This window comes from Haliotis rufescens, unplaced genomic scaffold, assembly GCF_023055435.1.
Source record: "Haliotis rufescens isolate VD_foot unplaced genomic scaffold, xgHalRufe1.0.p SCAF_5, whole genome shotgun sequence".
NCBI lineage: Eukaryota > Metazoa > Mollusca > Gastropoda > Lepetellida > Haliotidae > Haliotis > Haliotis rufescens.
Genome location: NW_025964223.1, coordinates 28,741,204 through 28,755,415, shown reverse-complemented (window position 1 = coordinate 28,755,415; position 14,212 = coordinate 28,741,204). Strand labels below are relative to the sequence as shown.

At 41.2% G+C, this 14,212-nt stretch overlaps 1 protein-coding gene and 1 long non-coding RNA gene across 6 annotated transcripts in view; one reads left to right on the top strand and one right to left on the bottom strand.

Annotated features, from left to right (window-relative positions):
* LOC124126773 overlaps window positions 1–9,381 on the bottom strand; it is a 72,271-nt gene extending 62,890 nt beyond the window's left edge. For all 5 annotated transcript variants that reach the window (XM_048383723.1, XM_048383725.1, XM_048383727.1 and 2 more), the window contains exons 1-2: window positions 9,287–9,381; window positions 7,752–8,271 (exon numbers count right to left, since the gene is read on the bottom strand). In XM_048383723.1, coding sequence (XP_048239680.1) covers window positions 7,752–8,192 — 441 coding nt within the window. In that variant the 5' untranslated portion in view covers window positions 8,193–8,271; window positions 9,287–9,381. The remainder of the gene's footprint in view (window positions 1–7,751; window positions 8,272–9,286) is intronic.
* The window catches only part of LOC124152926, a 41,640-nt gene that overhangs the window by 16,238 nt on the left and 11,190 nt on the right, over window positions 1–14,212 (top strand). The window lies entirely within an intron of this gene.

Genomic DNA, 14,212 nt, shown 5'->3' with positions numbered 1-14,212 from the left:
GTGAGATGCGAGATCGAACCTGTGGAAAATCTAGACTTGCTTAATTTAAAGATGCACTATTACACTAAGGTAAGGTGAGGTGAAGTGAAATGGAGTTTAACGTCACGTCCAAGATTATTGCACTTATATAGCAACGTGCATGCACGTATGTGTGTGGCTGTTTGTACTAGTCTGGACTGATGCCGATTTTATAGTCCAAGCCCTCTCTGATACCATCCAACAGTTTAACATGAATACCTCACTCAGAAACAGTATACTGACTCTGAGCCAACTAGTCCTTATTATAGCCCCTTAATGCCGGGTGCCAGGCAGGTTTAACAACAAGTATCATTGTTTAACATCTTTTGGTATGACACGGACAGGTCAGGAGTTTAGATCAGAGTTCCGTTCTCTGGGCAGATGCTCTACCTGTAACTAGACCAGGGAGGCGGTCACATTACACTAAGGGCTGGGTGGAAGGGTAAACAAGAGTTTGCCACTATCTTGGCTATATCCCCCGCCCCTGTTGCAGAATTTATGACATAATTAAATCTAAAATAACCCTAACCTTTTTTAACCGAGGTGGAACTTGTCAGTGAAATTGTAAAAAAAAGAAGGGTTTGGAACCTAAGTCCATCTTGTTGCCATGGAAACGTAAAAAATAAAAATTTCTAAAATTTCTAAATAGCAAAAGGCACCAGTTCAGCACGTACCTGAAAGACCTGCAAAGTTTGATGAAAAAATATTGAACGGTTTATGAGCCCGTTTCTATATTCCCCGCCAACTTTGTTGGGCGGGGGATAATAACATGGTTCAGGGACTGTGAGGCAGACAGCCAACAAGCATACACACATGTAGCCTGACAGTTTGGCTGGTGGAAGGAGATCCATGACTTATTCTAGGCTTTCAATTATCATTTGCCATCAAAACAATTGATTTAATGAAAAGGTACAGGGACTTATCAGGCAGTCTACTGCAACCTTTGCACAGATGACTTCTCTCATAACTGGACAATAAGAAAAAATGCTCTAATAATTAGTTTTACATTATTGCTCAGAAAGTTATGATAAAACTCCTCTAAACATGCTGAATGTAAGAAAATAAGGATATTAATGCTGTTTTTCGATTTTGGCAAACTACCTAGCCAACTATGATGTATTCCCCTTCTGGTGTGAAAGAATAGCCAATTATGATGTATTCCCCTACTGGTGTGAAAGGATAGCCAAATATGATGTATTCCCCTACTGGTGTGAAAGGATAGCCAATTATGATGTATTCCCCTACTGGTGTGAAAGGATAGCCAAATATGATGTATTCCCCTACTGGTGTGAAAGGCTAGCCAATTATGATGTATTTCCCTAATGGTGTGAAAGGATAGCCAATTATGATGTATTCCCCTACTGGTGTGAAAGGATAGCCAATTATGATGTATTCCCCTACTGGTGTGAAAGGATAGCCAATTATGATGTATTTCCCTACTGGTGTGAAAGGATAGCCAATTATGATGTATTCCCCTACTGGTGTGAAAGGATAGCCAATTATGATGTATTTCCCTACTGGTGTGAAAGGATAGCCAAATATGATGTATTCCCCTTCTGGTGTGAAAGGATAACCAATTATGATGTATTCCCCTACTGGTGTGAAAGGATAGCCAATTATGATGTATTCCCCTACTGGTGTGAAAGGATAGCCAAATATGATGTATTCCCCTACTGGTGTGAAAGGATAGCCAAATATGATGTATTCCCCTACTGGAGTGAAAGGATAGCCAATTATGATGTATTCACTACTGGTGTGAAAGGATAGCCAATTATGATGTATTCCCCTACTGGTGTGAAAGGATAGCCAATTATGATGTATTCCCCTACTGGTGTGAAAGAATAGCCAATTACGATGTATTCCCCTATTGGTAGGTTCATAAAATTAAATACTAAGTTGACGTGCAGCTTGGCTTGTGTACCGGCCTGCAGTGTCAGGGGACTCGGTGTTGAAAGAGTTCAGTCATGTTGATAATCGTTTTCCAGAAGGGAAATTCAATTTGTTTCAGCACATATTTAAAAATTATTTTTTTACATACAAGTCATGATTATTAACAAAAATACTCAGTTACTTTCATTGATAAATTAAGTGTGCGAAAGGGGCACGCAGGAAAGGAATTCATGGTGCCATTACAGTTTTAGGTGTACCTTTGGCACAATGGCATTAATAATTTCGAACGCTGCCATGTCTAGTCAGAAGGTATTTATAAGCAATACAAATACAATAAGCATTGCAGACAATCTGGGCCAATAACCTGAGCCTATTACCAGGCCTATTACTGCAGCCTGAGACCACACATTCACTCTCCTGTGCGCGGCCAGATATTAAACTGTATTATGTCAGCTGGTGTAGAGGTGCTGGTGTGTTTTGCCCACACACAAACATCTGGAGTGTTTTTATTCTCCCTTCAGAGCTCGACACTAGATTCTCCTGTGTATTCCTGTCCATGAAAAGAAACAGACATCTCCAAGAGATCTATCATCAATCATCATTGTGTGAACAATGTGTCTGTGATGATTAAACACTGAACATTGTGTCTGTGGTGATAAAACACTAAAGACATTGTGTCTTTGATGATCAAACACTGAACATTGTGTCTGTGATGATCAAACACTAAAGACATTGTGTCTGATGATCAAACACTGAACATTGTGTCTGTGATGATCAAACAGTGAACATTGTGTCTGATGATCAAACACTGAACATTGTGTCTGTGATGATCAAACACTGAACATTGTGTCTGTGATGATCAAACACTGAACATTGTGTCTGTGATGATCAAACACTGAACATTGTGTCTGTGATGATCAAACAGTGAACATTGTGTCTGTGATGATCAAACACTGAACATTTTGTGTCTGTGATGATCAAACACTGAACATTGTCTGTGATGATCAAACACTGAACATTGTGATTGTGATGATCAAACACTGAACATTGTGTCTGTGATGATCAAACACTGAACATTGTGTCTATGATGATCAAACACTGAACATTGTGATTGTGATGATCAAACACTGAACATTGTGTCTGTGATGATCAAACACTGAACATTGTGTCTGTGATCATCAAACAGTGAACATTGTGTCTGTGATGATCAAACACTGAACATTGTGTCTGTGATGATCAAACAGTGAACATTGTGTCTGTGATGATCAAACAGTGAACATTTTGTGTCTGTGATGATCAACCACTGAACATTGTGTCTGTGATGATCAAACACTGAACATTGTGTCTGTGATGATCAAACACTGAACATTGTGTCTGTGATGATCAAACACTGAACATTGTGATTGTGATGATCAAACACTGAACATTGTCTGTGATGATCAAACAGTGAACATTGTGTCTGTGATGATCAAACAGTGAACATTTTGTGTCTGTGATGATCAAACACTGAACATTGTGATTGTTATTATCAAACACTGAACACTGTGTCTGTGATCATCAAACACTAAAGATATTGTGTCTGTGATGATCAAACACTGAACATTGTGTCTGTGATGATCAAACAGCGAACAATGTGTCTTTGATGATCAAACACTGAACATTGTGATTGTGATCATCAAACACTGAATATTGTGTCTGTGATCATCAAACACCAAAGACATTGTGTCTGCCATGATCACACACAAATATGGTGTTAGAGCATATAAATGACTGTGGTTCAATAGCTGTTACTTGCTTCATAATATTTGTTTGTGTCGTAGATGTTAATTCGAAAAGTATCAACACAAGAAATGTCTTTGGTTTCACACATAGCGTCACATTAAATGTACCCCCTCGATCATGTTAATATGTGCTACAACTGGTGGGGCTCGGTTGGTCATTGGATATACATTTGGTGCAACCTAGCAGTTATTGGTCACAATTAGTACCGGTAACTACCCATTATGATACTTGTTAGAAATAACATGCAATTAAATATCATGAATGACTTATTTAGCATTTGCTGATACCTTAACATTTGCTTAATGGTTTTGTTACATTAACCGTATCCTCAATGTCATGATACAATACAGTGGAACCCATTGCCTCGGCCTTATTACCGTCTGACTTAGCCATTAGGAAACAAACATACCTCATCATGCATGTTCTGTTAGAATATATTATGGAATACTAAATAAAAAAGAATCATTCTACATCTAAATGCATTTTCTTCATATAACTGGATTATCAATTTTGGGATCAACATATCGGGTAAGTTTCAACCTTTTTATTTTATCTCTTGGGGCTATAAATTGAATTTTTCACATCCAGTTCGACACATTCGGGTTAAAATATTGATAAGACAGGACTGTGAGTTTGACACAAATGAAGCTACCATATAAGCAAAAGTAACATTGCCTACAGATAATTTGTCAGTCATTACCTTTTGCTGCAATCCATTAGTCTCCCTGCTCGGGTAATTGCCTTTACAGAGCTAAAGATAAGCTTTGGGCATTTTACCCAGGGGTTTGATTTTGATTGGGTATCCACAAGATTTAGAGGGTATTTAAAAACATAGGTATTTACCTACCCGCTGTTTCTTCACAAGTGGGTATTTAACTTAAAACTTGTTTTGTAACAATCCCTGTAAATCATTTAAACTATGTGAATAGTAATATACTGTATCTGCGTCTACTTGGGGCTCCCTCTCCGGGAAGCCATTTTTTTGGTGTTTATTTGTATAGTTCTTAAATCACCAATCAGCGACTACTTAAGATACAACATGTATATTGACTAGGCACGATGTGCTTTTCAATTGGCATCTATCAGTATGTTTGTTGCAGAAGCTTTTCCGAATGTAACTGTTGGTAAGTGAATATGGCAATCAGCTGATACACAATCATTTTATCAAATGGTTATAATATACACATTAATTATATTTCAAAAGCGTATTTATAGATACGCTGGGATTTGATTTATCTGCGTATTTCAGTTTATTTTATGCATATTTTACGCAAATATGCAGCTTATCTCGAGCTCTGCCATTATCAGAGGGGAGCTACTGTGGTCTATGTCACGTTTGTTTAGAGTCATAAAGTTTCACAACAGGATAACAAAGTGCAGTGAGATGCCCCGCACAGCGACAAAACGAAAGAAGGTAAACTTTCGAGCGTATTTCGAAAAAAATCCAACTTTATTTCATTCAGGAAAACACTCCAAGCTGCACACGTCTAACCGAGCACCCTTATGGGAATTAATATCCCAACCCTCCTCCCTAAATGTCTTCACAATTTATATCTCCAAAATTGTCTATAATTGCGAAAGGCCTCAGCTTCTCCCTCCCCAAATGTCATTTTAGACTTAATCGCTACAGACAAGGGCGATGCCATATTTGTATGTTAACATTGAAATTAGTAGCTACCAGGTCTTCTATAGTTGCATATTTGTCCACAAATGATCCCAACAGATACCTTGGCTTTATCCTGCAGAGAAACTTAAGCTGTATATGCTAAATCCTAATATCTATTCTATTTTATTTTAAAATGATTATATATGTATATATGTACTGCAATCAATCGAAAATGATGAAGCCGAACACCACAAAAAATTCAGGTTTTCTTATGGCAGATTATTGCCGACAGAGGAAGAAACCAGTATCAAAAGATCCTAATGCTGAATCAGTTTTAAAATATGTTTAAAAAATCCAAGAAATCCAATAATATGTATCACAGCATAATATATATGTATGGCCAATACTGGTACTAATTAAAAAACAAAGTGTATTTCAGGATATGAATCTGAAGCTTCAGAAGAACAAGGTGAATCCCAGCTTGTACGCTATTGGTTCTCCAGCATGGCATACATACGATGAATCATTACACCCCTATGTATTACCACTATATAACAAGGTGAATCCGAGCTTGTACGCTATTGGTTCTCCAGCATGGCATACATACGATGAATCATTACACCCCTATGTATTACCACTATATAACAAGGTGAATCCCAGCTTATACGCTATTGGTTCTCCAGCATGGCATACATACGATGAATCATTACACCCCTATGTATTACCACTATATAACAAGGTGAATCCCAGCTTGTACGCTATTGGTTCTCCAGCATGGCATACGTACGATGAATCATTACACCCCTATGTATTACCACTATATAACAAGGTGAATGTTGTAATATATTGTGAGTGAGAATATTGAAGCTTGGTATATTTTGATATATTATCATGATCTTTGTCATGATTGTTTTGCTGTCACACACCATTGGTAGCCAGTTCACTTCCACACAAATACAGGGTCTTGGATTATATCCTCTCCGACCAGGACAATAGCCTCTCTCTGAACCTCTAACTCGCGCTTACATGTGCTCAGGATACACTGTTACAGTATAATACAACACAAAGCAGTTATCACTCCACTGGCAATATGGAGCAACAATGTCACGTGACAAATGAAGCACACATAGGCCACACAATGGGCAGCCTGGCAGTGGGACCTACAGATACTGATCAGGGCCCACTTGCACAAAGTGATCTTAGCACTAAGACTATCGTAAGCGTATGTTAGAGAATGGGAGTTACAATCATCTTAGCGCGAAGATCGCTTTGTGCTAGTGGGCCCAGGGGATAAAGTAGGGGATCAGTATGTTCTGTCTGACTCAGTGCTAACTACAACAGCCTCACCGACGACAGTGTCCACTTTGTTTGAGATGTTCTTGCTCAGTGAGTGACTGAGTGAGTTGGATTTACACCACTTCAACTGACAGTTACTATATATCTTATCAGCATGATGCGGGGGGGAACCCACACTGGCCAAAAGGATGCAGGTCTTACTCATGTTACCAGATAATGCTATTTGATAGTGGAACCCCATGGGCGAATGAATGTTATTTTATGTCACAGTTAGCAATATATATTTCAACTATATCATACAGCCACCCCCCTAAAAACATGAGTCTGACTAGACTAAGCAAGATCAACAATCATGCAATCAGCACACTCACCAAGCCAGACCACACTGTCCTTACTACAGTGTATAGCATGGAGTACGATTCTGACCTGCAATCCCCACAGTGGAATATTATGGGTTTATATAATCTAAGGGACGCGACTCTGCACACAATAATCTGTTCACACATCACCATTTAGCATTCTTTCGCAACACCAACCTAAAATGACAGTGTGTAACTTTTACACATCAGTCATCATTACAATAATATGATCATGATGGGAATGTTTCAACATGTGGGTGTGAAGTCGTACAGTCTACTTCACAAAATTGTAGGAAAAGAAGTTTTTTCATTGACATCAACTTAATTCAAGCAGAAAAACTTGGCAGTAATACTTAAGTTTCCCATATATATATATATATGTTTTCTCTGGATTAGAACATATTTTAAACTTAATTCACGACACATATATATATCCATTATTCCGACTTGCAGGGAGTTAATTCTTTATGTCATTTTCCACTTTTTGTCCGAAACTGTAGACAAAACGTTTACATCATGTTGAAAATACTTGACAACATGATGTTCATTTGACATGTTGCTATGGACCTGCACAAGAGCAATGAAAATAATCAACCACTTGGAAGGAACAAGTCACTCAGAAGAAAGTAAACATTGTAATACTTCCCTACATCAATGCCCCAGGGGTGACGTGATTCCAATCAACTCACTTACTTTACCCCATTCTTGTGACAACATGAATGTCCTGCATGTCCAAGAAGTGACTCATCCACAAACAAAAAAACTACTTAATACGTATCTTAATGACAAAAAAACTTTACCTTCTTGGATGCTTTCAATTTCATGCCCTGGCCTGACTTTGAATGTTTTCGCCCAGGGATCTTAGGCAAATACATGCTTGCCTGGGAATTCTGAAGAATTTTCTTCTTATTTGGAGCTCGAGGTGATCTCAGTTCATTTTTTTCCAGTCTCATTCCATATCCAGAATCTTTAGATTCAGACATTCCTCCTTCCGACCCTCTAGAATCTGCATAAATATCATCGCACATGTGTGTATCATAGTGTTTGTTAACCAGCCCAGAAACATGTGTCCCCTGGTCGTCCATCTGTCCATCCATTTGTCCATCATGATCCATGACCGACATGGAAGACAACATACTGTCCCCCTGGGGACTTGGCGCCAGGACTTCCGAGGTCCTGGGGATCTTCTGCTCATGTTGAGAGATTCCTAGTCTTGGAGCTCCTACATTCATGATGTCCATGACTTGAGCCAAGTTTGGGTTAGGTTGGCTGTTGTCAAATTCTTCTTGTTCTTCATTGGGTTTTATGTATTGGTCCCATCTGAAAAGTCAAAGTAAGTAACAGATGAGGCATAAACACCAGACTTAGTAAAAAAGTAAAAGGTTTGTTTGTACGCACACAGCTGTACTAAATAGTGTATGCCCTGACAAGTCTTGTTTATGATGTTTCTTATAACAGTTTGAAATTATTCCGCAGATCTTGGATGGTTCAGTAAATGGTTGCTTAATGCCCATGTATATACATGTGTAATGATAGGTTTGCTATCAACATATGGCACGTGTGGCATTTAGATTCTTTATCATTTTGTTTACTTTTCAGACACTATTGTTACATAAAGGGGTAATTGCATATAATATGTTTAATGTCTACTGTCACTATGAACATCTGTGCTTGCTTTAAATCATAAGATCGAAATCATAATCATATTATAATAAAATAATTCCAACAATCAAGTGTTGTATCTTCTCTACTTTGTTAAACATATTAAGAAAAACCTCGGTCAACATTGATATTTATCACAGACTACTAAGATATAAAGCATTTCAAAATGAAACAACGTTGCTATATGTTTATAAGTTACCATAATCATAATTATTATTACTAGCATTTGTCATATGTATGTAGTAGTAATAGTAGTAGTAACTCTTTCATAAAAAAAACTCATTTGACGCGTGTTAGACCACACATACACGGTAGTAAACAAACTCCTTCAGCTGTAAACACTCAGGATGCGGTCTGTAAATATTAGACAGCCCACCTGATTCAAGTGTTACTTAAATAATAACAATGTCCAAATGTCCCTCTCACAATCACATTAAATAAAAGGTTATATACTTCACTCTCGACACGTTGAATACTAGATATATGGATATCGTTCACAACTGCGCTTCATTCACCACATAAACTCATGGCACCGTCCAGTTCTGCACGTAGTGACCTATCGCGACCGCCCAAGCGTGCAACTGCCTGAAACAATCTCAAGAGTGATTCCTACAAAAGTAGTCACTAATTCTCATCCTGAATATAGAATTGAATAATTTCAAACATCACCAACCTTTTCACAAAGCCACGCACATGAGCAGACCATCTTTTCACTGATCATTTCTTCTCGGATAATTTTCTTCCGTTGGCAGGCACGCTTTCTCCACACGCATGCGCACTTGGCCTGACAATATCGCACGCGAGGGAAAGGAAGACATTCGATATGTCAGTTGCTAATCTTACTGGCACACATTGCAGAATATTTATTACGGCCATTATTTGCTCATTGAAAGTGTATAGACGTTGATTTATTAATATCCCCAGATCCATATTACTTTAAACTGCACGGACCTGATTTATATAGCTTTACTAAAACTTTTTTTCCAATACACGTGATTAGTGATTGGCTATAAATTGCCAATGCAGGAGAATAACCACTCAAGCTTATCCGCCGAACAGATTCCATTTTGGCGTAAAGGGCTATATAGCTGTGAAAATTAGTGGACCACTGATAATTAGTGATGACACCAGGTTGTTCGCGAAAAGGGGTAAGTATGTCATGCCCCACCGGTAGCACCCGCCATTCCCACAAATTAGCATAAAAGGTAAGTATTTATTGTCTGACGCCCTACAGCAGTACCCCTGCCAGGCGACGGCGGCCTGTAAACAAACCAGACAATCCAGTGACACGATGGTGTATTTACCGATTTTGTTGATACTAACTTAAACGATTTGCTGATTTTGAATTGTGTACAAATGCAGAATTTCTGCTGCTTATAAGTGAAAAAACGTTTAAGAAATATTTTCGTTTTGCAAACATTTCGGAGGGGAAAGGGGTGGAGGAGGGCAATTTGTTATGTCTGGGCCCAGGCAGGAGGCTATGTCCCCGGGGGAAGGGAGTAAACTGGACTTGTCCCTAGGGGAAAGGAGTAAACTGGACTTGTCCCCGGGGGAAGGGAGTAACCGGACTTGTCCCGGGGGGAAGGGAGTAAACTGGACTTGTCCCCGAGGGAAGGGAGTAAACTGGACTTGTCCCGGGGGAAGGGAGTAAACTGGACTTGTCCCGGGGGAAGGGAGTAAACTGGACTTGTCCCCGGGGGAAGGGAGTAAACTGGACTTGTCCACAGGGGAAGGGAGTAAACTGGACTTGTCCCCGGGGGAAGGAAATACACTGGACTTGTCCACAGGAGAAGGGAGTAAACTGGACTTGTCCCGGGGGAAGGGAGTAAACTGGACTTGTCCCGGGGGAAGGGAGTAAACTAGACTTGTCCCTGGGGGAAGGGAGTAAACTGGACTTGTCCCCAGGGGAAGGGAGTAAACTGGATTTGTCCCGGGGGGAGGAAATAAACTGGACTTGTCCCCGGGGGAAAGAAGTAAACTGGACTTGTCCCGGGGGAAGGGAGTAAACTAGACTTGTCCCCGGGGGAAGGGAGTAAACTGGACTTGTCCCGGGGGAAGGGAGTAAACTGGACTTGTCCCGGGGGAAGGGAGTAAACTGGACTTGTCCCCGGGGGAAGGGAGTAAACCCGGGACTGTCCACAGGGGAAGGGAGTAAATTTGACTTATCCCCGGGGGAAAGGAATAAACTGGACTTGTCCCCGGGGAAAGGGAATGAACTGGACTTGTCCCGGGGGAAAGAAATAACCTGGACTTGTCCCCGGGGGAAGGAAGTAAACTGGACTTGTCCCCAGGGGAAGGGAGTAAACTGGACTTGTCCCCGGGGAAGGAAGTAAACTGGACTTGTCCCGGGGGAAGGGAGTAAACTGGAGTTGTCCCGGGGTAAGGGAGTAAACTAGACTTGTCCCCGGGGGAAGGGAGTAAACTGGAATTGTCCCCGGGGGAAGGGAGTAAACTGGACTTGTCATGGGGGAAGGGAGTAAATTTGACTTATCCCCGGGGGAAAGGAATAAACTAGACTTGTCCCCGGGGAAAGGGAATGAACTGGACTTGTCCCGGGGGAAAGGAATAACCTGGACTTGTCCCCGGGGGAAGGAAGTAAACTGGACTTGTCCCCGGGGGAAGGAAGTAAACTGGACTTGTCCCCGGGGGAAGGGAGTAAACTGGACTTGTCCCGGGGGAAGGGAGTAAATTGGACTTATCCCCGGGGGAAAGGAATAAACTGGACTTGTCCCCGGGGAAAAGGAATGAACTGGACTTGTCCCGGGGGAAAGGAATAACCTGGACTTGTCCCCGGGGGAAGGAAGTAAACTGGACTTTTCCCGGGGGAAGGGAGTAAACTGGACTTGTCCCCGGGGGAAGGGAGTAAACTGGACTTGTCCCCGGGGGAAGGAAATAAAATGGACTTGTCCCCGGGGGAAGGGAGTAAACTGGACTTGTCCCGGGGGAAGGAAGTAAACTGGACTTGTCCCCGGGGAAAGGAATAAACTGGATGTGTCCCCGGAAAAAGGGAATCAACTGGACTTGTCCCGGGGGAAAGGAATAACCTGGACATGTCCCCGGGGGAAGGAAGTAAACTGGACTTGTCCCCGGGGGAAGGGAGTAAACTGGACTTGTCCCCAGGGAAAGGGAGTAAACTGGACTTGTCCCGGGGGAAGGGAGTAAACTGAACTTGTCCCGGGGAAAGGGAGTAAACTGGACTTGTCCCCGGGGGAAGGGAATAAACTGGACTTGTCCTGGGGGAAGGGAGTAAACTGGACTTGTCCCCAGGGAAAGGGAGTAAACTGGACTTGTCCCGGAGGAAGGAAGTAAACTGGACTTGTCAACAGGGGAAGGGAGTAAACTGGACTTGTCCCGGGGGAAGGGAGTAAACTGGACTTGTCCCGGGGGAAGGGAGTATACTGGACTTGTCCCCGGGGGAAGGGAGTAAACTGGACTTGTCCCGGAGGAAGGAAGTAAATTGGACTTATTCCCGGGGGAAAGGAATAAACTGGACTTGTCCCCGGGGGAAGGAAGTAAACTGGACTTGTCCCAGGGGGAAGGGAGTAATCTGGACTTGTCCCGGGGGAAGGGAGTAAACTGGACTTGTCCCCGGGGGAAGGTAATAAACTGGACTTGTCCCCGGGGGAAGGTAATAAACTGGACTTGTCCCCAGTAGCCGTTCCACTTACTTACTAACTTAGACATTTACACTTACATTCGCAGCTACGTGGATTACTGTCGTGTGGAAGATTAGGAGAGGTAATCATGAATGGCATCATACAAATGTGATATCAAACCCAGTGTGGCTTTTAAAAAAATACACTCTTCAATCTTCAGACAGTTACATTAAATAGGGGCACATCCATGCAGCTATCCTAATCTTTGAGCGGTATATCTGGATAAAACACTGCAGGTATCCTAATTGTGGAGCGGAATATCGGGATAAAGGACTGCAGGTATTCTAATTGTGGAGCGGAATATCGGGATAAAGGACTGCATGTATTCCAATTGTGGAGCGGAATATCGGGATAAAGGACTGCATGTATTCCAATTGTGGAGCGGAATATCGGGATAAAGGACTGCAGGTATCCTAATTGTGGAGCGGAATATCGGGTTAAAGGACTGCATGTATTCTAATTGTGGAGCGGAATGTCGGGATAAAGGACCGCATGTATTCTAATTGCGGGGCGGAATATCTGGTTAAAGAACTGCATGTATTCTAATTGCGGAGCGGAATATCGGGTTAAAGGACTGCATGTATTCTAATTGTGGAGCGGAATATCGGGATAAAGGACTGCATGTATTCTAATTGTGGAGTGGAATATCGGGTTAAAGGACTGCATGTATTCTAATTGCGGAGCGGATCATCATATACATTACTTAGAAGTTGACGGATGACAAAGTAGAGATAATTTATTGATAACAAGTTCTTTATTTACTGTAAAGGCGACGTTTCGGTGCAGATCCTTATAAGGCTGTCAAACATAGGATACCAACAACTGTGGCAGCCCCATTTCCAAGCATACAGTTTTCAAGCGTCTTGAAGTTCAGATTCTTTTCACTATATTTGCCACACCATCTGACGGGTCGACAACAGCAGATTGATGTACTGTGTATTGTCCCACTGTGCTGTCTGCGTGATCTATAATCCGCTGTCGTGACGGTGAGGCATTGGAAGATTGCAATTTCCCCAGACCGAGCTCCACGCCGTGTTGTTCGCCATGATGCAAGCAGTGCGTGTATGTCCTGGTCGGCAGCGCTACGTCAGAGAACCGCTTGTTTGATACAGGCTGTACTTGTGGTGCATGTTGCCAGGAGATGCCAGTGGCTAGACTGACACGCAACGTTTTCATTGCTTACCAGATTTTTTTTATATATATTTTTTTTTAATGACAGATTCGATTCCGTCTTCCTTGTTATGATGACTGCGGAAATATTACTTTATTTTAGAGGTTTTGCAGTTATATTCGAGAACCCCTTTGACCGGAACAACCTCCTAATATTTAATTATTGAATAAACTATATGAATATAGATATCATATGAATGGAGCGATAATGCATATATTTAGAATATATTTAATGAAGAACAATATTACTGTAGGAAAACGAAATCCCGAATTTCTCGTCGTAAATGTGCACATTTCTTGAAGTAATACAAACTTCAAAATATTTGAATAGAAAAAAGACAAAACATTTTCGTTAAGCTGTAATGTGGTGACGAATACCAAGCTACGATCTAAGCTTATAATACAGAATGAGATTCACGTCATAAGGCTATTGACTGAAACTGGTATATGTGGTTTACTTGTGTCAGACTAGATCTTGGAGTTTCATGACCCTAGTGGTTCTATCCTAGTCTCACAGCTCCTGTATACTGTTGACGGTCAAAAGGGATATGCAGAATGTTGATCTTATGAATTTGTTAAGAAAATATTTATGGAATCGCATCCAGGGGGTAAATCCAAAACTTTAAATTTATGACGGTTAAATAATCCCAAATGAAGTAGATTACGGCTGAAACGAGGCGGACACATTCCTCTGAAATCTCACATGGCAAGCCAACGTGGCGGAGCTAAGCAGCTCCTTGAAGCTCCTCACATATTGAAATTATTAGTTGGTA